This window comes from Girardinichthys multiradiatus, chromosome 22 (assembly GCF_021462225.1).
Source record: "Girardinichthys multiradiatus isolate DD_20200921_A chromosome 22, DD_fGirMul_XY1, whole genome shotgun sequence".
Classification (NCBI taxonomy): Eukaryota; Metazoa; Chordata; class Actinopteri; order Cyprinodontiformes; family Goodeidae; genus Girardinichthys; species Girardinichthys multiradiatus.
The window spans coordinates 24060325-24085171 of NC_061814.1; the positions used below are offsets into that span (position 1 = coordinate 24060325).

The 24847-nt window shown below is 38.6% G+C and overlaps 1 protein-coding gene and 1 long non-coding RNA gene across 7 annotated transcripts in view; one reads left to right on the top strand and one right to left on the bottom strand.

The window, feature by feature from the left end:
- pax2a (paired box 2a) overlaps positions 1-5515 on the bottom strand; it is a 38799-nt gene extending 33284 nt beyond the window's left edge. For 2 of the 6 annotated variants that reach the window (XM_047350745.1, XM_047350750.1), the window contains exons 1-4: positions 4937-5515; positions 3607-3784; positions 3144-3164; positions 2545-2742 (exon numbers count right to left, since the gene is read on the bottom strand). In XM_047350745.1, the coding sequence (XP_047206701.1) occupies positions 2545-2742; positions 3144-3164; positions 3607-3784; positions 4937-4979 (440 nt within the window). In that variant the 5' untranslated portion in view covers positions 4980-5515. The remainder of the gene's footprint in view (positions 1-2544; positions 2743-3143; positions 3165-3606; positions 3785-4936) is intronic. The other 4 variants (XM_047350749.1, XM_047350751.1, XM_047350746.1 and 1 more) reach the window with 3 other exon arrangements.
- Positions 929-21529, top strand: LOC124858651. The gene is made up of 3 exons (XR_007035895.1): positions 929-1009; positions 17254-17354; positions 21261-21529. It is a non-coding gene; the product is annotated as an uncharacterized LOC124858651 (long non-coding RNA).
- Positions 21530-24847: the final 3318 nt, after the last annotated feature.

A 24847-nucleotide genomic window follows, 5' to 3' on the forward strand; every position in this document is an offset into this window, starting at 1 on the left:
AATAATCTACCTCTCCTGCACAAACTCTTTTTCTCTCTCACTTCATCTCTCCAATCTGATCTCTCTTCTCCATCCTCTTTTCTCATTTCTCCTCTCTTTTCTGTCCAGCGCTGCCTTACTGTACTTTATAACGGCTGTCTCTCAAACTCCACTGCTCCTTGTTTTCCTTTCTTTTTCATTCTCCAATCTTCTACGCAATTTCTCTATTTCTGAGCTGTATTTTTTGTTCTTTTTTATGGCTAAATATAGAACTCAGAAGTCCTGTTTGCTCGGAGCCTATTGACTGGAACTCCCAGACAGATAGGTTGACGAACAACAACAAATGCAAATTGTGATCTATAAATTAAATCTGACAGGTTAGCAATAGTGTCTCAATGGCTCATGGCAAGACCAACACCACACTCAGTGTGTTTTAATCTTTGCTGCACTTTGAAATAAAAAATCTTTATGAAAGAAGCAAGCAGAAGAGTGATTTAAATTGACAAGAATAAAGAGAGAATTTACAGTGTAAACCTGCAGAAAAGCTTTATCCAAATCATGCTGCTATACTGTAAGGTCTGCTTTAGCTCTTCGTGATCGCATTAAATCATGACTATGGTAATCTTTTGATTGACAGGAGAACATGAGATCATTGATTAACAAACAGCGACATAAATCCCACATGGAATTACATCTGGCTGTGTCAAGAACAGACTTTTACAGGCTGCAGATGAGGTGACTGACACCCACATGTGCACAAAGTGACCAGGAATCCATTAGCTAAAGGGTTAAACTTCAACTCTTTTCATTCTCCCCACTATCTCACTATGTCCTTAACTGCTTTCTCCTTCAGGCAGGGCAACAAAAGGCAAGTAGCCTCCTCCAGAAAACCTCATATCAATATTTTTATTTGAATTTCCAACATCTCATCACAACACTTATCTAACCTCATGACTTGAGGGAGTCTCGTAAATTCAAGGACTTTGTTTCGAGTTGTATGCTGTTCGTATTGAAAAAGCAATCTGGGTGGGTGAGTTAACAACTTTGGTGTTTGGCACTTGTGTAAAAAAAATACATCAAGTAAAAGAAATTTTAAAATGCTGACCAATGTGGATGGAAAGCCTCTTATTGGTCCTTTTCTCCAATGGGCATGGGACTACAAAACAAAGTGCAACCCCGTCTTTGTGCAATCTTTAATAATTCATAGAAGAAAATGCATTTTAATCCAAGCTCTTTAGTCAACAGAGCAGAAGCCAGAAACTTATAAGCAAAGCCGACAACCAGAAGTCGTTTCTGTATCCTTCTCTGCATGCATTTTATTACTCCTCTACAATCTTCTTGCAACAACACTGAAACACATTCTGCAACTTTACCATTTTGTCTTGCTGGAATGAGTGCAACTTTGCTATTTACCTGTGCCATTTTTGATTAAGATGAATTAAGTTAAATCAGGCAGCACTTTATATCTCAACACATCAGAGGACTAAAACTCCGAGTGAAATCCTAGAGTTGCTGGGCTATAACTATTGTGTTAATTATTAATATGCAAACTAGAAAACAATGTGGTTTCTATGGACACATTCTTTTTCATAACAGACACTAATGTTTCCAACAGTAACATGAAACAAGACAACACAGTAACAAATAAATATGATTCCTTATTTCTATAACCAGTTAAAATTAGAGAACCTGATAAATAATCTTTAAGGGTCTTTTTTGTTTTCTTTCACTATTTACATCCTTTGTTCTCGAAGTTAGCGGGATGTGTTATGAGACTCTTTTCAGCTCATTAAAATGTAATGCTCAGGATCAGCTCTCTGGAACAGTGCCTTCTAACTAAAGTTCATCACTGGCATGCACTACGGGACTTTTTCCTTTAATTCTGCAGCCATTCAGCGGTTTTTTTTAAACATGCATCTATATGTCTAAAGGCACTTTTTCCTAACCTGTCCCTCCTTATGCGCTAAGTGGATACTATCTAAATATGATATATTGCAAACGGGATTATTTTATTGTTCGTCGTTTCTACATTTTAAGTTATTGTAGGTTTAAATTTATTTTCTTCTCATCCCATAATAATAATAATAATAATAATAATATGATCATTTATTGTTATATTTGACAGTACTGTGTTGTACAACATGGATATTGGCTGGCAGTGAGGGTGCTGCAGCCGCCTCTGTGGCAGTGTGGTCCGCGTATCGAACGCCTGTGTCGGATATTTCCCTCCGCCTCTGGATCTGGTTACGCAGGTATCGATCGGTTTTTATCGAGACAGATGTGATCCTTCGCGGCCCCACGCTGCCTCCGTGTTGTCGAGGGCCGCACATTGGGGACGGATTGAATTGCACATATATGAGACCACCCCTGAACAGACTCGGCAGCCAGATAACTGCAGCCAGAATCGTGGCAATGTTCAGTTTTTTAATCAGGTTTTATTCTAAAATTTGCACCCCAAATGAAAAATAACTTTGACTGGAGAGGAATTTAAGCAGTTCTAGGGGTAATTTTTTGCGCGCACCGAATTCTTAAATTAAGTAAAAAGAAACGACAATTTGCACCTACCTGTTGATGGATGAAACACTGGGAACTGTGTCGTTGTCGCAGACCCCCTCAGCCAGTAGTCGGTCCCTTATCTCCCACGCAAACATGGTGGGATTCTGGCGCTTGTACTCTGCGATTTTATCCACCACTTTTGGAGTTGCGACCTTTGGTTTGGAGCCCCCGATGACTCCGGGTTTAATACTGCCAGTCTCGTAGTACCTGCATGGGGACAGAGTGAGCCTTCCTGAATGGATCCCCGCATCCGTTCAACTTCAAATGTTATATGATCAATAAGAAAGGTGGCTTTTTAACATTTTAACAACGCTTATTCCATCGAGCTTCCGCAGTTATGCACATTTACTGCAAATAATTACCCACGAAAAGGATCTATGAATTGGTTTGGGAGCGTTTTGGGGCTAACTGAGTGTCAGCTGGAAGGCGAGCAAAAAAGGAGTGTAATTAAAATAAAATATGAGCAGGGCAGACAGGACAGAACAAATGCTTCAAGAGCACACTTTTAATTTCTAATTTTCACCACTATCAGTAGCATGCACCAAATGCCACCGTGGCCTATTGGTAAATGTTGGTGACAAACATTCAGTGTGTGTGAAATGAAATACCTCTGAAATGCCTTCTGATAGCTGAAAAAAATATATGTCAAAAATTATTGGTGCTCTTAAGAAAAACCCGATTTAGATGTTTGCAGGCGTTGTTTTCCTGCCAATTATGAATGTAAATTATCTGAATAAAATGTATTTGATACGATTTCATTTCTAAGACATTTTCATATTATTTTTTAGTAATTATTAAAGTTTACTCTTTACTTTTAAGAAAATCTCCAGATTTTTTTTGACATTATTGTGACGTTTTTCCATGCGAGGTGGCAAAATCCGCCAAATAATTAGAGAAAAACAAAAAGAGAACTAAAACGGAGGAAATAAAAGATCTGCCTCCATCAGCTGCGGCTAAAGCTGAGACAGAGCGGGATGTGCATATATATATATATACTCAAAAAAAAAAAAAAAAAAGGTGCTGGGCACACGCACGCACACACATTCGATGAAGGGCCCCCCTCTCTTTTACCTGCCGAGGATTTTGCTGACACAGCCGTGACTGACCCGTAGCTGTCGGGAGATGTCGCAGGGCCGGACGCCCTGATGGGCCAACTCCACGATCCGCTGCCGCACCACGTCCGGGAGGGGTCTGCCGTTCACAAACACCCCGCCGAGCTGGTTCACACCGCCGTGCCCTGCGTGGGATACAACAGCAACGCGAGGGGGGACATAACATTACATACCTGCAGCCAGGACACACACTGCTGTATATGGAGGACCGTTTAATGCAGTCTAAAGAGTTAAAGGTCACTACTAGCATTCAGGCTAAATAAAAAAAAATGCATATGTTTATTCATATCACCAAGGTAATAATAATAATAGTTATAATGTTACTCATGGTCTGATAATATTAAACCTTTTCATGTTTATCATATAGATATTCATAAAAAAACATCCTATCTTCTTGCAAGTTGTTTTCCATGGGCATCTCTCCCTGTGTAGCTTAAACACATGTCGCACGTATCATGTTCCCAACCTGTTTAATTTTCTCGCTACAATTATTGTAAATAATTAAAATAAGCTTTGGTAACTCATATTACCAACGCGGATTGTGCGAAAGAGGACAGATTAATAATTTAGTCACAGTCCGGTCTTCTTTTACCCATATCATATGGAAGAAAAAAATAAAAAGAAAGGATAGAAAAAAAACAATACACGCAACTGCTCAGTTTTATTTTTGTCACACCGACATCTTAAAGTGAGACGAATAATGAATAATGGGATACGTTTAAGTGCATTTACACACAGCGAGATCTCGTTTGCTCACAATGAGGCTGATATTGCCCCAGGTAATAAAAAGTTCTGTATTTAAATCGAGGTGTTCATAATTCGTCAATTCACAAAGGAAGCTTAACAAGTTAGTTAGTAATAAAATAATAACAAAACAAAACAGAATAAAATGAAAACAAATATGCCATGATTCAGTATGTTCCAAAAAATTCAGTTGAATCATTTTTTATTTTTTTTTAATTGCTAGTCACAAAATTTTCTGCAGTTGGAATGTCGGTTTTCTAACTCTAAATTTTACATTTTATTTTTATGAGAAAAAATGCATTAAAAAACTTCTAAGAAGAAACGTAAAATTTTTGCTTTTAAATTTGTTTAATTTGTCCACTTTTAAACTCTAAAAAAAAAAGTTTACAACTAGGTTTAATCTGTTTAAGATATGCACTTTTTCAATCGTTTCAGCTGTCTTTTTGGTGTAAATCGGCTAACTGCCGCAGATAATCTAATCTGAGCCGGAATGAAAGCTACTTCACTGAGATGTTTCGCTCTATAAACTACTTCAGCATACTCACGGTGCATCGCCGAGAAGGGGTCTGCTTTGCAGTGAATATCCATGGGATAGCAAAGGAAAGAAAGGTAATCTACTGAGGTCGCCGTTTCGCCTTTGTGGTGCAGCTTTAAACGGATAAAAAAAAAAGAAATAGAGATTTGTTTTGGTGTAAAAACAGTCCGCGTTGGAAGGGGTCCGCGGGTGTTTCAACTTCTTCTTGTTAAGTTTTCCTTTAAAAAAGTCTGGAAGAGAGCCTGTCAGGTGCAGCGCATGACCCACGCGTGTGCAGAGCGCACCGGCTGCAGCAACATTTGGTGTTAAAGTCGTGTCACTGTGCGTGTTTGGAGGACATCGTGAGGTAAACAAAACAAGCCGATATAAAGCTCTCAGGCTCCACTCAGAAGAATGAAGAAAGGAAAAAAAAAAAAAAAGAGAAAATCCCCCTCTCCTCTGACAGCGTACTGGACCGGCGGGGCTCTGCGCTTCAGTCAGATAAGGGGAGGAGATGACAATAACAGCATGGACACGGCAGAGACAGAGCAGTGCGTCCACCCTCAACCTCCGGAACGGGGCTGTGCCTGAGCGAAGCTTTGGGCTTAGAATGAAGCCCCTCTCCTCCTGTGTCTGTTTCTAAAAGCCGCAGTCCCACAGACACCCCCCCCCCCCCCCTTCCACACACACACACCTCCCACCACCCCAACTCACACCCCCTCCTCTCCTCCTAGCCTACCTCCATCCCACAGATCCCCTTGCATAGAGATGGATGACTTGTCAGACAAAGGCAATAGATTCCAACACTTTGTGATTCGCCCACGTAAAAAAACCTGCAGCTCAAATGAGGAGGTCCCTGCATCCGACAGCCAGGAAGGGGAGGGTACGGAATGGGAAATGATGAGACTTTGGGGTGAAGAATCAAGGAAATTAAAGGCACGGGGGTAGAGGAGAGGTAAAGCGCTATCAGGATATGTTCTGTCAGATATTTACATGAAGGCTTACCAAAAGGGATTCTTACTTGTAGGACTTCTGACGTAGGATGTTTTAATTATACCACATAACTATTGCATGTTTTATATGCATGCATTGTGGATTTATTGCCTACATTGTTTACGTAAATGATATAAAACAAAAACTCCACCACGTAAAAAGAAAGTATTTGCAGACTGTAAGCTGCTTCTGTTGTGAGAGTGTTTGACTGAATGTGCTCAGAGGAAAAGGTGAGAGAGAGTCAGTCAGTAGGCCGTCGTCATCATCACCCTCATCATCATCTGCCAGTTGCCTGTGCCTGGTTCTGCTCTGTAGATGGCGCTCATACAGTAGGATAGACAGCCTGCTGTGCTGAAGCATGCATGCATGCTGTTGTACGGGCAGGACCTACTGAAGCCGGTTGGGTCAAAGGTTGATGCTGAGACTACAGTGAATTATGTGCTCCTAATCTCATCCGGAAGTCAATGGGAAATGAAGAGAAAACACTTAAAGTGCTCATAAATTTAAGAACGTAGTGCTTGGAATAAGATGTATGAGATTGTTATTAACCTTTGCATGTACATACACTAACATACATACACAACTGTTAGAATTCAACCAATAAAACTGACAGAACAATTTGCAAACATTTTATTTGTTTAGATTATTTTCAATATTCCTAAGTAGAAATGATGTAGCTACCATTACCAGCTAAAAGGCTCTTAAATTCATTCCTTTATTTCTTTAAATGTACTTTAAAAACTAAATTAAGTTTTGGCTAATATTTAATCAAGTTTTGTTTATCTAGTTTGTCCTACAAGGGAAAAAAGAATTGGTTTATGACTAACCCATTGGCAATACTTACTGAAATAGTAATAAACAATTTAATCTGATCTAATAAGGTGCTATGTAACTCGTTTCCCTGACAACTGCAGCCAAGATGTTCCACCTCTTTAGTGTTAAGAAGCTCAGTTTACTACACTAAAAAAATTGATTTTGGAGGGAGTTGAGTATTAGTTATTAAAATATTTCAGTTTTTAGCTATGCATATTCATTTATAAATGTAATGCCCAATAATGGTCAAATTCTAACATTATTAGCTACTTTTTGGAAACACATCTATACACTTTGATTACAGTTTAATACAAGATTCAGTCAACCGTTGTGTGCAGCGCCTAACATACTATAGTAAAATTGACATGGTTACAGGTTGTTTTAATTGTAAATATATCAACTTGTTCTAAGTTAAATACTGCCATAAGACTTGTGGTTGAGAAGAACTGAATTTTACATTCAACTTTAACTAGCTTAGCGACAGAGCTAACACTAAAGTCTTACATGCTAGCAAGGTAAGGTTCTTTACAGTGAAAAAGAAGCATATATCTTAGCTGTAGTTTTCTGGAAAAATGTTTACATGCCAGTTTGTCATTATCAATTTAAAGTTTATCACTATTTCAGTGATATTTTATACCTTAAGTAGCTTAGGGACAGTGCTAATGCTAAAATTAAACTTGCTAGTATGCTAAGCTTCATTACCCAGAGATAGTCGCTGCCAACTGGTTAGTTGCCTTATTGAAGAACAATGCCAAATAAATTAAATTAGATACATTTATTTGATAAATTAAATACATGTTAATATCCGGTTATTATAAACTGTTGATTGTGCAGATGTTTTGTACTTTCATTTGAATGTGCAACTCTTATATGAGTCCCATGTTTTCTATGAATATGAATTTAAGACAGATGACAATGAAAATAAACAAGTTGCAAATTTTTTTCATTTATATATTTACTTTAATTGATAAATTAATGTATAGTTATACCTGTTTTTATTTTTCAACATGTGCTAAGTTTGACTAGCCAACACTATTGTATAAAAACAGCATAACAACACTTAAATAAATAAAGGATACGTTTTAGTTTTGGTTTGCCACCTTAAGATTAGGCACCATTAAGTCACCCGTTTTAAAACCTTCTGGATGACCATTTTCACTGCAAGTTTTATGATTGTTCTTAACTTTTATTAAGTTAATGTATTCATACATGATCACGGCTAAATAAAAAATAGCTTTACTGCTCTCTGCTGGATGCTGCACATCATGAATAAACTAAGAGTCTATTTAAAATGTTAAGGTAGAAGTTGTTCTCAAAATAAAGTAGCCAATGTTGTTAGAAAGTAAACATTACATATGCTTGACTCAAATTAAAGTAATTTTAATTGTTTATATTTAATGGGCTCCAAAGTTCCTTTTTATAGTGTATGCAACAAATTATTTTTTTCCATTTCCCAAGCAATTTTCCTCAATCTGATATTTATGGAGCAACATCCAAAGACGCTGGAGTAAAACCATCACCAGAACAATCTTTAGTTGTTATTTAGAGCCTTAATGGACTAATGGCGGCTCATTGCGCCCACCGTAACCCTCTGGACAAGTTTGAGGACGATTTCTCTTGTTGTTTCTGCATTTTTTTCCCTTTTGAAAGGGGGTGGAAAGGAGCTTCTGGTACAATATGTAGCACCATCGGCTGTAATTTCACACATCACTGCACGTTTGCCCGAAAGCTGCTGCTATTTCGCCCACAACACCCTTATTTGGCCCCCATATACCTCTCTGCACTGCTACAATGACGTTCCCGTGTCACGGCGCTACAGCAAAACAAACGGCGCGATGATTAAGAAGCTGTTAGACCTGACTGTAGCCCCCACTTCTTAAAGGAAGAAAAAAAATCCGGGCCACTGAGGAGGCCTGAGATCAGCCTTTTCGATTTTTGTGCCATAAAGATATCCGGAACAGTAGCTTTAAAGTGTTTCAGACACTTTAAAGAGCAACACCGATTTCCAAAATTACTAATGACTTAAATATTGGGAAATAAGATATTAATTGGAGATGATGTAGAAAATAATGAAATTACTGATTAGAAAAAATGGAAGCTTAAAGAGGTAGAAGAAGGGGAGGGTGATGAATTTCTATAGAGGAGCAAACAAATCTTTTACTTCCGTTTGTAAAACACTTGGCCTGTGACGCACGCGTAAAGTCACGATCGATAAGGCTCTTGTTTTCTAATTGTGATCTGAACTCATACCCTCTAGCTAGTCTAAAGTAGTTTTTCTATGATTTATAATAGTTTAATAATTATTTAAGTTCCGACATGTATGCAATTTGGCGTGAACAGGCTGCATTTGTAATACAAACTTATTTTAATTTGTTGGATTGTTACACATTTAAAAGTAAGCATATCTGAAATCCCCATTTATATGCTTTGTATGTAAATAAAGTTAGGCAGATTTTTTTGCATAACGCTATTTGAGTTTATCTGCAAATATCCAACGATGAATTCAAGGAAAACGATCAAACTTGGAAAACTTGGAGCCCTTAAATGTCAAGAAAAAAATCAAAGTATTACACAATAGACATCCCCCCCCCCCCCCCCCCCCCCCCCCCCCCCCACACACACACACATTAGTTAAAACATCAGCATCATATCAGGAGCCCCTCGCAGCATCCCACAATGATTTGGAGTCTCCTGACACACCCGGAGCCATATGGGTAGGCTCTGCCACACTGCGGGATATCAGCTGCGTCCTCAGATTGCCTATTCATACGCTCTATAACGGGAGCAGATGGATATCAATTTGACTCCATTGTCGACACCACCCCAGATTGATTTTGTACTTGCTTTTATTTTACCATAATTAATTAGATCATTACAACTGTTTTCCCATTGATCTTCCCCAGCTTAAACCTCAAAATTGAGAGATGAATTAGATAGTGATCGATGCTTTCAATTAAAGTCACAAACAAATATTTTCGGAAAAGGCACATAATAATAATAATAATAATAACATCACTTACCTTAGGTATTGTTAGGAAAAATCTGAAATCAAATTAGGTAATCAATTATAATAATGCTACTAAAATATCAAATAAAAAAAGTTTGAATTAAATTTGCAAACACATTTATAGGCAGGGGGTCTGATACCTGAAAACAAATGCAGACATTAGTGTGAGGCAGAGAGGCAGAGATCCTTACCTGATCGACCCGCGCTGTGAGGCATGGCTTTCCCTTGTCTAATGGTGCGTCTCCCCCCGACGCAGCCCAGTAGATCTGCCCGGCCTCCCTCGCTCCCTCCCCGGCCGGGATTGCGCGCTTCTCCCCGCTGGTTGTCAGAATCTTTGACCGATCATCCAAAACTAAACGGTTTAGGCGACAACAAAAAGGGGAAGCAACTCTGCTCCAATGAGCTACAAACTGATAAAGGAACGAGTAAAAAAATAGAAATCTGACTTAAAAGAAACTGTAAAACGCCTATAACGAGTAAAAAATAACACTTTAGTTTGCATACAGCTGCACCCTCACTGTTTAACTCAGCACGCAGAAAATACATTTGTGTGTATCCTTCTTTATTATCATGTTATGATCATAGCCCTACTTATTGAATTCACTATTTTTTGTGGTTGTTTTTAGTAATTTAACTCTCATGCACATACACAGAGTGTGGTAGCATACAATTATCAGTTCGTTAATTTTAATCAGATATCAGTAAGTACTGGTCTTTTTCATCTGCTGCAGAAACTTTCTTTGTGTGTTTAACAGTGTCCGGGGATACTAAAAAATGTATAAGGGGAGAGTATAAAACTTAGTAAGTGGAACATTAACAGATGAATAACCAGTAAAAATGCAATATTACAATATCCACAAGAACAGCAGAGCGTGGGGAAGCCATAAAAACCAACATTAAAAGATTATAGCTTTTCTATCGGCTATTTAACAAACATTTTGTGTTATAAGACTCTTTACAGTGCTTGAAGTTCAGACATAGCTATAAGGCTGCCACTGGACCAAGGACCTGTAATGGATATTGTGGAGCGCTTTATACTCAGATGGAAGTGATCTGTTCCTTACTTAAAATGTCATTTAGACAAGAGAGACACTTTTCTGTCAGCTTTTGAAAACATTATAACGCCATGGCATGCTGCACAGCTAAATTAGTTTCAGGGATTTAAAGCCACAGAAAAGATGTTCTTTCACACAAAAAATACGAATAAAAAAAAAATCATCAAAATGGAAATTATTATGGGAGAATAAATTATTTGTTTCATAGTGTGATCTAAAAACAATGAAGAGTTTTTTTATGTTTACTGTTTTGTAATGTGTATTTCAGACTCAGCATTATAATCAGTACCTGCATATGTGCCCAGATTTATAGGGTCAACAGTTATCTTGTATTTCTAGGGTCATGTTTATTTATTTAAACTCTAAAACAAATATGTTCCACCAATGAGCACTGAGCTTACCTCATTGGAATAGAGATTATTTAATTCAGTTCAGTATATCTTTTATATATACCACAAGATTGCAACAATATTACTTATAAGCATTTTACAAAACAAACAGGCCAAATTAATTTCCAGATATATAAAATCCAAACTGGTCCAAAGTTAAATCAAGTAAGTAGAAATAATTCCAATACAATTCAGTCATTTTGTTCAGATCCAGTTAGCCAGTTAGCCACACATGCCACATTTACAGGTTAAGAGTGGAGAAAGAGATTGGAAACTAAAGGAGAGGAGTGAAGTTGTTTACTGGGTGAAGATATCTTTATGGTGCAGTCCATTAGACTGGTCAACAGTGTCTACTCTGTCTGAGAGGGCCACCTAGGTGGGGAGGAAAGCATCGTTTGTGCGAGGGGTGGAGATGAGGTATCTTCCTGTCTTCTCACCTGCAGATTCCCTCTTTGTCCTTAAAACTCCAGCCCAGCTCTCCCCTCCCCTGTTTTTATTTTTTTTAATGGTGTCCTACTTGCCCATGAGCTGAACATTAAACACACCTCCTACCTCTCACCCTGCTCTCTCCTCCATTTCTCACTGGCACAACTTTCCTGTCCTCACTCTGAGGCCACTGTGATTCTGTTCACCAGGATGTGCTCTTTTTTATGCACACCATTGAGAGATACATTAATTTCTGCTCCTTTTCAGGCAAACTAAAACAAAAAATCTTTATCACAGCTATTATTCCAACTGCGCTGGTTCTTGAATGACTGGCGCCCTAGTCGAGCCCTTCCTTCTGCCAACCTCCAGACTCAACCAAACACTCATCTACTCCTCTTAGGAGTTCTATGAAAAACAAAAACCAACAAATGAAACAACTTTTAATTCATCCATCCATCCAATGTCTATACGTGCTTGTCCGTGCAGGGTAGCGGGGGAGCTGGTGGATCGCTCCAGAGGTCATTGGGGGAGATGTGGGGTTCACCCTGGACAGGTCACCAGTTTATCAAATGGCAACTCAGAGACACACAACAATTCATACATATTCTCAGGGCAATATAAAGAGACAAATTAACCTAACAGTCATATGTTTGGGCCATGGGAGGAAGCACCTATGACATGTACTTTGTACTTTGTAATTGGACAAGCAAATAAGCAATAAAAAATGCATTTATATGCAAGTAAGAGCATTTCTGAAGAATTTTTTTATTTGCATTTTTTTTGGTTTGTTTTTGCCCTGTGGCACTCCCCAGCCCATGGCGCTCTGGGCAGAGAGCCATATTGCCACTGTCAAATCTCACCTCTGTATTCTAATATAGTACATATAAAAATGCCAAAACAATTTGTTTCTCCTCATCTAACGGGAAATGGATGGGCTAAACTATGAAAACAATGGAACAATATGCTTCCTGCCTGGTGTCTGGATGGTTTGTTTCAAATCTGGGCTGAGCGACAGCCAGTATCATCATCATCAACTCTTGCCAGCTTTTCATATTTAAAGCCAGCAAGGGTTTAATTACCAAATGATGACAGTGTCATATGGCACCATGATGGCACAGAATGAGTGTTTAAAATGTGTGAGTCTCTTTCTTTCTACCTCTCTCTCTCTGTCGCTGTCTCTGCTCGGTGTTTAGTTGATTGTGGCAACACCTTTGTGTGTTAACATCCTGATAGCGAGAATAGCTGAAGGGCCTGAACTGGCAAACAGACAGATAGACAGACAAAGGGGCAGGAGCACCAGAAGAAAAAGGGAGGAGGAGGAGAAAAAGAGGAAGTGTAGAAAAAAACATCTGTAATTTGTGATTCCCCAGTATTCAATGGCTGCTCATGGATTAAAGATTCAAATCTATTGTCTTGACAGATGGGAGAGAGAGAATAAGAAGAGGGGGGACACTCATGCACATCCCATTTCCATTTGTGTATGAGCTGCACATTTTGTCTAATCACGGTGGAAAAATAAGCTGTCTGCCCGCCTTACTTTGGGCGATGCCACCACGAGCCTTAATTCCAGCTGTGGAGACATTAGAGCCAGGCTGAGCGCTCGCTCTGCATCGGTCTGCGTTTGTTTATGAATATTCCAATGAGAATTAGGCACACCAAGTATGAATGCTTTCCAGAGTGCCAAAAATGAGCTTGGTCTTTAGGTAAATGCCAATAATTTAAAATAGGTGGTATGATTTTTTTTGTTTAGTCTGTGTGGTCTAGAATGGGAGAAGTTTGAGTGTGTGTGCGTGTGTTTGTGTGTGTGTGTGTGTGTGTGTGTGTGTTTGTGTGTGTGTGTGCAAGGAGTAATGGTCTGGTCAGTGGAGTGAAGCAGACCACCTGAGAGTTGTTTTTGGGCATTAGTGTGTGTTTCTCCATCGGTCGCTCTTTCTTTCTCTTTGTGTGTGTGTGTGTGTTTGTGTGTTTGTGTGTGAATATGTGTGTGTGATATATGACACTGGCCATCTGAAGGAGGTACCACGCTCTCCCTCTCCAAGCTGCATGAAAGGGAACCGAGAAGCCCGATGAATTAAAGCCTCTCTTCAATAAAACATCAGAGTCTTTCAGTAACACACGCTTGAGATGCCCCAGTAATTGACTTTTTGGACTTTAGGATTTACATGAACCCTCCAAAAGCAGCTTACCTGTGCAGTGATGCCCCTTGAGTCTGCATCCATTCCCCGCTGATGTGGATTTCCATAAACTCACGCAGTGTTTTCATTCATTTATTCATTTTTTTCAGATGTGATAAATGCAAAACTATCCACTGTAGACAAATTGAGGGATTTATTAAGTGCCTGAATTTATTTATCTTGACTTAAAAATAAATCTTAATCCATAAATATTTGTCAGGATTGTGTTGGCTGGCTCACAGAATCAGCTCAATTAACTTCTACTACTCTTTCTCTTGTTTATCTTTTAGAAAAAACATATACATTTATTATGGTTTGAAAGTATTTTAAAAAATTGGAAAAAGAAAAGTTTTAATTTTAATTAATGGAAACATCTGGTTAAATAATGAAAATAGGTTGGTCCCTGTTTGCTAGACACTATGGTATACTGAAATGCCAAAAACCTCAAAATCTGGCTGTTTTTTTTTATTGTACTTGGTCATAGAAGCCAAAAAGGGTTTGGGATCTTTTATTTTTCTCACAGCCAGAACCCAGAAGCTATTAAAGAGGGTAAGGATGATACAGATTAGTACTTCAGTCACATCTGAGCCATATAAAATGCCTTGCAGTAGTATTCATACCTTTGAACTTCTTCACATTTTGCCACGTTACAGCAGTGTTTTATTGGGAGTTTATGTGATAGACTAACCGACATTTTTTATTAATACAAAATTGTGGGGTCCTTCTGTATTGAGCCCCCTCAGTCAGTACTTTGTAGAATCAACTCTTGCTGCAAATACAGCTGGAAGTCTTTTGGGTTATGTCTCTAACCAGCTTTGCACATCTAGAGATAGAAAATTTTGCCTATTATTCTTTGCAAACTGGCTCAAGCTCAGTCAGACTGGATGGCGAGTGCCTATGAACATTGTCTTTCAAATCTTGTCACAGATTATGAATTGAATTATGGTCTGGACTCTGACTGGGCTGCTGTAACACTGAATATGCTTTGATTTAAACCATTCAATTTTAGCTCGAGATGTGTAGTTTTGTTGTCTTGCTGGAAGGTGAAACTTCACATAATTCTCAAGTCTTTTGCAGCCTTCTTCCAAGATTGGAAGAAACAAATCTGCTTGTGTTTGTGGTTGTAATGTGAAAACGTTGTAAACATTTCTAGGGTTATACATTTTTTTGCAAGAAGCTGTAGCTTCTAACTATCTAAACTGATAATCCTGGACTTAAATAGTGAAGTGGAACGATCATATCACCCATCAGGTTCCAGACAACCATTTTTAAAATTGTAATCAGAAGCAATGGTGCTGGACAAAGCTGAGAATCCCACACAACATGCAGCATAATAAACTCTTTAACAAGATGGCAAAAGTAACAGTGAAGGAAGATCTATGGGAGGAGCAGAGGAGCTTGGCAGATTTAATTAATCACCGCATATTAAAATGTTTGTTTACAGAAGTGAACAGCTACAAGAGGTCCGATGTTAATTAATTTAAGGCGTACTTCCCCCCAGTCACAGTGATATGTCACAAGCTGCAGAGCTGCTCCCTTTGGCTGGGACTCTGCGTCTCATTGGATATCCATCAATTGCTATGAGGTGTGTAAGAAACAAAGAGGTGCAGAACACAAATTAGGCAAAATGTTGACAGGATTGTGCATACAGATTTGTAATTAGCAGGCAAAAGGAAAAGGTGAAGTGGTTTAGAAATATGTGATGCATGGGTGATTACTCTAGCAGCACAACAGCTGAAACTTGTTTTTTTTCTGCACATCATCCTTTGTTTAGAATAAGAGAATTGTGTTAAGTGGCCATAATGCATTTCCACAGCACTGATAGGTGCACTGGCTGGACAGAGTGGGACTGCTTAGCACATGTGCTGTTTCTGTAAGGTCCCACAGGTTCCTCTGTGGACAATGATGTATCTAACTCCCCTTTGAGGTCAGCTGGACAGAGTCCAGAACATCACCTGCAATCAATAGTGTTGGTAAAGTGGGCCCAACTGAATGCATGTGAGGGCAAAGCCTCTGCTCAGAATCCCTGTGTGGGGCCTGCACGGCCCATTGCCTTGTTAAAACCACAACACAGCCAGGCTGGGCACCTGGCATGATGGTGTCTTAGGAAGAGAGACCAAAACAAACAGAATGAATCAAATTAAAGCTTAAAGTACACATACAAACCTTAGTCAAATAGAAACATGGTAAAACTAAAACTACACTTTATATCGAATCATCATTAACATCACAAAATCAGTGTGTGCAATTTAACTATCACAAAGGGTTTTTTGGACGCAGTATTTTAAGGCTATATTCATGTGCCATGAATTTATACTCTACATGCCTAGAATATATTTACCCGGTTAGAAGGACTTTAGCTGTCCTTTAGGACCCCACTTGAGAAGGGTTTTAGTGATGGGGATGCTAAAACCTATGTAGAGTAGTCGGGACATTATGATATAGAAGAGAAAAAGACAAGTGAGAAAAATTAGGGCCTATTGCAACCAATATTTTTATCATAATATTCAACAATAACATCACAGTTACAAATTTTCCTCAAATTGTGCAGGTTTAGGTAAAACCAACATGATCTTCAATGAATCAGGTTTTTTGTTTGTTAGCACTTGTCTCCCCAAAGATTCAACATGTGCAGTAGGGCGTTAATTTAGGTCAATGATAGCTTTGTTCCTCTATGAACATCTAACATGTGCTTCCTTCAAGTTTATCTCTTACATTTCAATATTTGTTGTAAACCCAGAACTCTAAAAGCACGCACCCAATGCATTTATACAAACAAGTTTGTTTGGATTTACTTGTTTGATAAGGAAGTCATTTAAAGCACCAAACAATATGTCTTATTATCAATATTAAGAAAATTTTTTTTTATATTAAGAAAAATAATAACTAATATTAAGAAAAATAAAAAGCAATACAGAAAAATGAATGAATAAAAAAAATGATATAATTGTAAGATATTAAATGTTTAAATATACTACAATTAGGACTTAAGGCTAATCAAAAACAACTTTTGTACACCTACATTATTTTAGGTGGTTATTATGAAATGCTGAAATTCCTTCTTTTCGATGTTGTTATTTTTGAATATCATGTTTAATGGAAATCTGCCCCCTTCTTGCTCACAGTTTAAGATGCAATGATCCTTAAATGCTAACTTGTCACTGCAAATGCATCATCGCCTAGAGATGCCTTTTTGGTTAATGTGTAGTATTATAGATTATTTCTTTGAATATTTATTTACAGTATGTTCTTGGGACATATATCTTCCTTGCTTTAATAACTCTCAGACTCAAAAAATGTGGATTTAAATTAGCTATGCACAACTGAGAGTTGAGTTTTCGATAAATTGACCTTCGCCTCCCTCCCTGTATCTAATACATAAAAGCTCTTTCTCCATCTTCCCTTTCACTTTTGTAAATGTCACAGAAAAAGAAAATCTTAGCCAATAAACTCTTCTGTTGTTAAGGTCAAACAATCATTTTTGCTCTTAGCCCTCAGATACTGACAGCTTCAGCTGCAGACTCCTGCTATGCCGATCCCCAGGACTTGGAGAAGTGGCAGATGTTCTTCAGTGCACAGTGTGCATGTTCGTGTGAGTTCCTTACTGTAAGTGGGATTTGAAGAATTGGCACAGTCATCTGAGCAGTGCGCCGCATCTCTTGCAAACAAATGACGGCGCAGAGCCTTAAAGTGAGATTGATATCACTTTCTGAACTTCACTGAAAATAATCTGAATATGGATCGGGCTTCCACATTCCCAGGGGATCCAAGGGGCACAGCTTTTCTTCTCCTCACTCTCCACACCAACAAAAACAAGGGTAAATGGTTTTGGAACATCTTTGTGTGCACTGGCAGCTTAAAAGTGGACAAGCACGGGCCTAAAATGCACTTGCTGTGGTGTCATGATAGTCTGAAATTGAGTCTGGAATTAAAAAGCAAAAATCTTTTTTCTTGCAATGTGGAGCCAGAACCATATATTTCAATAGTGACTGAAAACTTTTCAATTAGCGCAAAGTTTCAGCTGGCACAGCCAGTAAATAAGTCAAGGATGGATGTATGCAGGCTACAGTGCTCTTTTGGTCAAACCAAGAATGTAGGCAAAACACATAATTTCTTTCTCTCTGAAAGAAATGCCTGCAACAGGGGGTTGGGGCTACACTGTTAATGCAGCATGATAATGTGTTAGGGTGCTTTAAAGCAACATATATATATATATATATATATATATATATATATATATATATACAGGTCCTTCTCAAAATATTAGCATATTGTGATAAAGTTCATTATTTTCCATAAAGTCATGATGAAAATTTAACATTCATATATTTTAGATTCATTGCACACTAACTGAAATATTTCAGGTCTTTTATTGTCTTAATACGGATGATTTTGGCATACAGCTCATGAAAACCCAAAATTCCTATCTCACAAAATTAGCATATCATTAAAAGGGTCTCTAAACGAGCTATGAACCTAATCGTCTGAATCAACGAGTTAACTCTAAACACCTGCAAAAGATTCCTGAGGCCTTTAAAACTCCCAGCCTGGTTCATCACTCAAAACCCCAATCATGGGTAAGACTGCCGACCTGACTGCTGTCCAGAAAGCCACTATTGACACCCTCAAGCAAGAGGGTAAGAAACAGAAAGAAATTTCTGAACGAATAGGCTGTTCCCAGAGTGCTGTATCAAGGCACCTCAGTGGGACGTCTGTGGGAAGGAAAAAGTGTGGCAGAAAACGCTGCACAACGAGAAGAGGTGACCGGACCCTGAGGAAGATTGTGGAGAAGGGCCGATTCCAGACCTTGGGGGACCAGCGGAAGCAGTGGACTGAGTCTGGAGTAGAAACATCCAGAGCCACCGTGCACAGGCGTGTGCAGGAAATGGGCTACAGGTGCCGCATTCCCCAGGTCAAGCCACTTTTGAACCAGAAACAGCGGCAGAAGCGCCTGACCTGGGCTACAGAGAAGCAGCACTGGACTGTTGCTCAGTGGTCCAAAGTACTTTTTTCGGATGAAAGCAAATTCTGCATGTCATTCGGAAATCAAGGTGCCAGAGTCTGGAAGAAGACTGGGGAGAAGGAAATGCCAGAATGCCAGAAGTCCAGTGTCAAGTACCCACAGTCAGTGATGGTCTGGGGTGCCGTGTCAGCTGCTGGTGTTGGTCCACTGTGTTTTATCAATGGCAGGGTCAATGCAGCTAGCTATCAGGAGATTTTGAAGCACTTCATGCTTCCATCTGCTGAAAAGCTTTATGGAGATGAAGATTTCATTTTTCAGCACGACCTGGCACCTGCTCACAGTGCCAAAACCACTGGTAAATGGTTTACTGACCATGGTATCACTCACTGTGCTCAATTGGCCTGCCAACTCTCCTGACCTGAACCCCATAGAGAATCTGTGGGATATTGTGAAGAGAACGTTGAGAGACTCAAGACCCAACACTCTGGATGAACTAAAGGCCGCTATCGAAGCATCCTGGGCCTCCATAAGACCTCAGCAGTGCCACAGGCTGATTGCCTCCATGCCACGCCGCATTGAAGCAGTCATTTCTGCCAAAGGATTCCCAACCAAGTATTGAGTGCATAACTGTACATGATTATTTGAAGGTTCACGTTTTTTGTATTAAAAACACTTTTCTTTTATTGGTCGAATGAAATATGCTAATTTTGTGAGATAGGAATTTTGGGTTTTCATGAGCTGTATGCCAAAATCATTCGTATTAAGACAATAAAAGACCTGAAATATTTCAGTTAGTGTGCAATGAATCTAAAATATATGAATGTTACATTTTCATTATGACATTATGGAAAATAATGAACTTTATCACAATATGCTAATATTTTGAGAAGGACCTGTATATACCCCTCCTTTAATCCTTTACTCTCACATTCCTAAATAAGATCTAATGCAATCTACTGCCTTCAGAAATCACCCTTTCAGTAAATATTGTTAATTTGTGTGTAATCTGTTGACAAGACAACTATTAGCTCTTCATTCCACAAATATGTCCTTTTTGGATGAGTTGGAAGAAGAAAGCCATTTATGAAAGGAAGCCATGTAGGGGGCACAGAGAAGGTGCATCAGATGAGTAAAAAATGTAAACTTTGGGCTTTCACGCAAAATACTTTATGCTCCAAAAAACTAACACACACCATTCTGACAGCAAAAAAAGGTAGTGGTACCATCATGTTGTGGGGAGGCTTTTCCTCTGCTGGCACTGGGAAGCCGGAGCTTTTGCAATGTAAATGCATGCCACACATTTTAGATTTTTATTTCCAAAAACAACTGAAAACCATGTATTCTTTATCTGACTCCTCACAACACTGAACATAGATTTGCAATTGCAAACTCACTTGCAAAATATTATCATAGGCAAATGTAACAATCCTTAGCCCTTAGCAAATTTGACATGGCTTGGTACTGTTTGGCTCTTTGACCTTATTCTGTATAGGTCACAAATTAAGCAAATGTTTAAAAGACTGAGATAGAAGCCATTTGAACACATCTCCAGGAAAAGACATGACTGGAGTCTGCCAAACTTAAAACGACATTGCAATATATTGTTATTAAATTGTAATTATTAGTGATGTGACTGTCATTATCATGTTTGAAGATCATAGCAGAACAATGCTCATGGGGTCAATGATTTTCTTGCACCAAATAATTTTTTTTTTCTTGATTATTTTTTCAAATACAAAATCATTATATGTACTTGTGAAATTGTCCTCATAAAGATTCAAAATACATTTGTCTTTGTAGTCATGCTGTATCACTATGCCTCCTTTGTGGCTTCGAGCACATGTACAGCTGAAGCTAAAACCCTCTTGAACCCTTTTAATCCCTCCCCTCTCCAAGCTACTTCATAATGATCTCTCCCTGAAAGGTAAATCAATTATATAACCTCAACAAAGGAACCATTTTGTCATAAAATGGTAATTAGATTGGGTCCTGACCTCCCTCTTGGCGCCCCCACTCCCCCAGCTGAGGACCAGGGCAGGCCCGCGGTCCACACTTAACGACAAAAAGGCGTAACACACTGGCGGTGCATTGTGGGGCCTTTGTCTTCATTCTCGGGGAGATGAAGTTCTCGTTGCTGCGTTTATCAATCATAGAGGGGCTCCAGCTGTTCCACGGGCTTTGGCCTGTCTTCAACAGCCGGCCTTACAAATTGTCTGGGAATAGCAAGAAAAGGGGACACCCACTTACACACACACACACACACACACACACACACACACACACACACACACACACACACACACACACACACACACACACACACACACACACCTACACAGGGACATATACAAATACATATACGGAAAACCCTCATTCAGTTTTACTTTGCTTAATCAGATTCTCACGCATGCATCATCGACCCCCCCAAACAAAAACGCATTCAAAAGCTTTTACTACACATAAATAAACATCTATTGTACCAGCTATTGTTTACATCTGGTGACAAATGTTTCTCTGCTGCTTTTCCACCAACAGACATATCCAACCCTACAATCTGCTCGGTGCAATTACAAGATGGATTAACGGTTCTTTCAAGCGTCTTCATCATCACCTTCCATGCCTTGGAGGAATCTGAAAATGCTGTGTTCCTGGATGAGAATCACATCCAATTACTGCTTAATAAATGAACGGGAGACTTGCAGCACAATTTAGGTAGATTTAATCTGCTGCGAATGAACTCACTGTGTAGATTTTAAGATTATTTTCTTCATCTGTATAATGTAGATCATTTACATCCTGGAAAATAAAATCGTGCTCATCAACCCTTTTCTCAGTAGAAATATTTTTAATGAGCTTATAGCCAAAAGTCAGTAACAACCCAACTCATACAAAAAATAAACACTGATTAGTTCCTAGGTTAATGTGCTATAAAGTGGAATGACAGGGAATAATTATTGAAAGCATGGATTAAAGGAGGTGTAAAATGACAGAAAGCCCAGAAAACCCCTAAAATCTGTTGGTATTTTAAAAAAGCCATCTTGCCTCCTATATCGGCTGTTTTAGTCCTAATTGATGACCTATAAAATGTTTTTCAGTATTCAGATGAAGAAGCAAATAGCTCTCACAAGACATTCTCAACCGTATTACACAACATATGTTGCCATCACCCCAAAAACAGTAGGTACACAGTGATGCCTGGAGATGGGAAGATCATGGTGTGGGGCTATCTTTCAGACTTCATATGAGGGAAGGATGAACCAAGAAATGTACTGGGATGTTTTTGATAAGAATCTGAAGATGAAACGTGGGTGGATTCATAAGCAAAAAAAAAAAAAAAAAAATCCCCAAATCTGTGAGGTTGTTTCAGAGAAGGACAGTAAAGCTGTTAGATTGGTCCAGTCACTCACAGGTTTGACTAGTTTCTCCACAAAGGAGAATTAAACCTGTGATCACAAAAGGCCTTTTTAATGCTTTTTTTCAATGTTCCATTTACCTTTATTACACAGATTGTGAGGTCTGAACTTGTTTTTTTTTATTTGTTGGTATGTTAGGATTACCTGGGTTGCTACTGATATCTGGTGTGAATTTCTTTTCCATAGTCTCATTAGAAATAAATTCACTGAAAAAAAATTATACATGCAGGACTTACTTTCCAGGCTGTATTTTTCAAAGTTCAGTCCTGCCTGTGAGAAATTACAGTTTGTTTGCATGGACGATATGTTGGCTGCTGCTGAAATAGTTATAAATGTGTCCAAAATATAGATGGATGGACATTTGAATTAGTTGTTCTTCAAGGTCAAACAGTAATTGCTTTGTAACTCTCGCATGTGACAACGTCAAATGATCTGCCCTCTCGCTTTTTCATCGTATTCTGCACATCACAAAAACAACAGGAAGATGAAGTAGAGGAAGAGAAAGAGGGAAAGAAATCCTCACAGGAGAATGAAGGAGAAGGAGAGCAAAACACAAATTGATCGTTTGGTGGCGAGATCAGTCATAGTCATCCCAGCCGGATGGATGAATGTCTTTGATGGCCACTTCAGGTTCTAGGACGGACGATGTCTGAAAACAAGAGAAATTGGTTTGGGCCCTCGGGACTGGAATCAATGTGCGAGGGGCATTTGAGTGCTGTTGTTTTTGTGCTGTGGTGAGGGGGTTGTCCAAAGCTTTAGAGTTATTGACTGAGACAGCTGAGGATTTGTGAGATGAATCCTGAGTCACAGCTAAGATATAAGTAAAAGGCCTGAACTAAAAAAATAAAAATATTTTGCATATGATTCTATCTATCTATCTATCTATCTATCTATCTATCTATCTATCTATCTATCTATCTATCTATCTATCTATCTATCTATCTATCTATCTATCTATCTATCTATCTATCTATCTATCTATCTATCTATCTATCTATCTATCTATCTATCTATCTATCTATCTATCTATCTATCTATCTATCTATATCTATCTATCTATCTATATATATATATATATATATATATATATATATATATATATATATATATATATATATATATATATATATGAAAACCAAGTCAGGGAATAGGAGACCATGCAAACTCCAAAACATAAATGCTGTTTCACAAGTTATAATTTTCTCATCTTAGGTACTTAAATCTAACTTAAAAAATATTTTACATTTAAGATAAAACACACTTAGGAGCCAACAAAGTCCTATTGTCCTTTATTTGTATTACAATTAAACAAAAATTATAAGGGCAAATTCACAGACAGTAAGGTTCACATAAACGTCTGCTCTCACTATCATCCGTGACACTTGCTGTCAGGAGGTCAGCTGCAGCAAACACGTTTCCTGTATTTTCTTGTATGGAAAATCTAGCAGCTCCAAATGATAGCCTTTCATTACCCATAAGTTTAAGGTCTTCACTTTGTAATCTTTGGCCAGACGTTGAAAGTGAGGAGGTAGGCAGGAGGTTGCTGGTCTTCAGGGAGTGCTGTCAGAATGCAATCTCTCTGAGGAAACCATTGTTTACTCTGTAGTTTGTGATGCTCTCAGGCCGCTGTGTTTATAGAGTTTTTTCAACCTAATGACAGCAACTAAAGCACTTAATTCACATTAGCAGTAATAGAGTTTTATCAAATGATTGGTCTCTATTTTCAGAGAGGAAACAAGAAATCTCATATGAACTAATGGGGCCATTGGGACATGCATAGTCATATATGTTTGATTATTATCATTCTTTTTCTGCCAGACAGTGTCTTTGAACGATGATACAACCAAGTCGACTGTGTTCTGGTAATGAGTCATATGACAACTCATGGGGTTCTCTCCTAACTATCCAGGCAAATGTCAGCAGTCAGCCCCCCATTCCCTTTGATGACCTATTAAATATTATGAGGACCCCCTTCTGTGCGCACTGTAGTCTCACTCATATCAAGATGGTGTTTAATGCCCATGAGACAAACAACAGACAGATTAAAGCCATTATTCCCTGCTGCACTCCCACACTTACCCTGTTCAAAGTGGAGTTATGATGACTTGTTTAATAGTTTTGCAGCTTATATCAAGTTTATGCTGTAAAGCACGGTGGTGGGCTATAAATAATTTGAATTTGTTTTTTATATTTGGGATTTATCCAAAGAGACCAGGTCTTTGCTGCAGTTCCGCTTTGCATTGACAGTCTCTGACATACTGAAGTGAACTTCCTACATACAGCAGTGTTTAAAAACCTAATATTATCATATCTTAACACAGAAAACCAACAAATCTTCCGTCATTTTGCAAAATAGAGAAGTCACAGTAAAACCCAAAAGTGGCTACAACACACAGGTATGTCAGTGAGGCAACAGCCAGACAAGGCGACCACAGGTGTTTTTGAGCATAAGGTTTTTCAGGCAGTAAAATGCTATATTTTTCCATGGTTATTACTTGTCTCATTTTTCATAACCAAAAAGTCTGCCGATGTGTGTAGATTGTGTTGGTAATCACTGCAGCACTGATTCTTATTTTCCCAGTGGTTGATCCAAATGAAGGAGAGAGCATTTGACTGCAGCTGCAGTCTGACTGTATATCTGTCATTTAACATTGCTTACATAAACCACATGTGTAGCATTGAACCAAATAACAATTTTAGTGACAAACA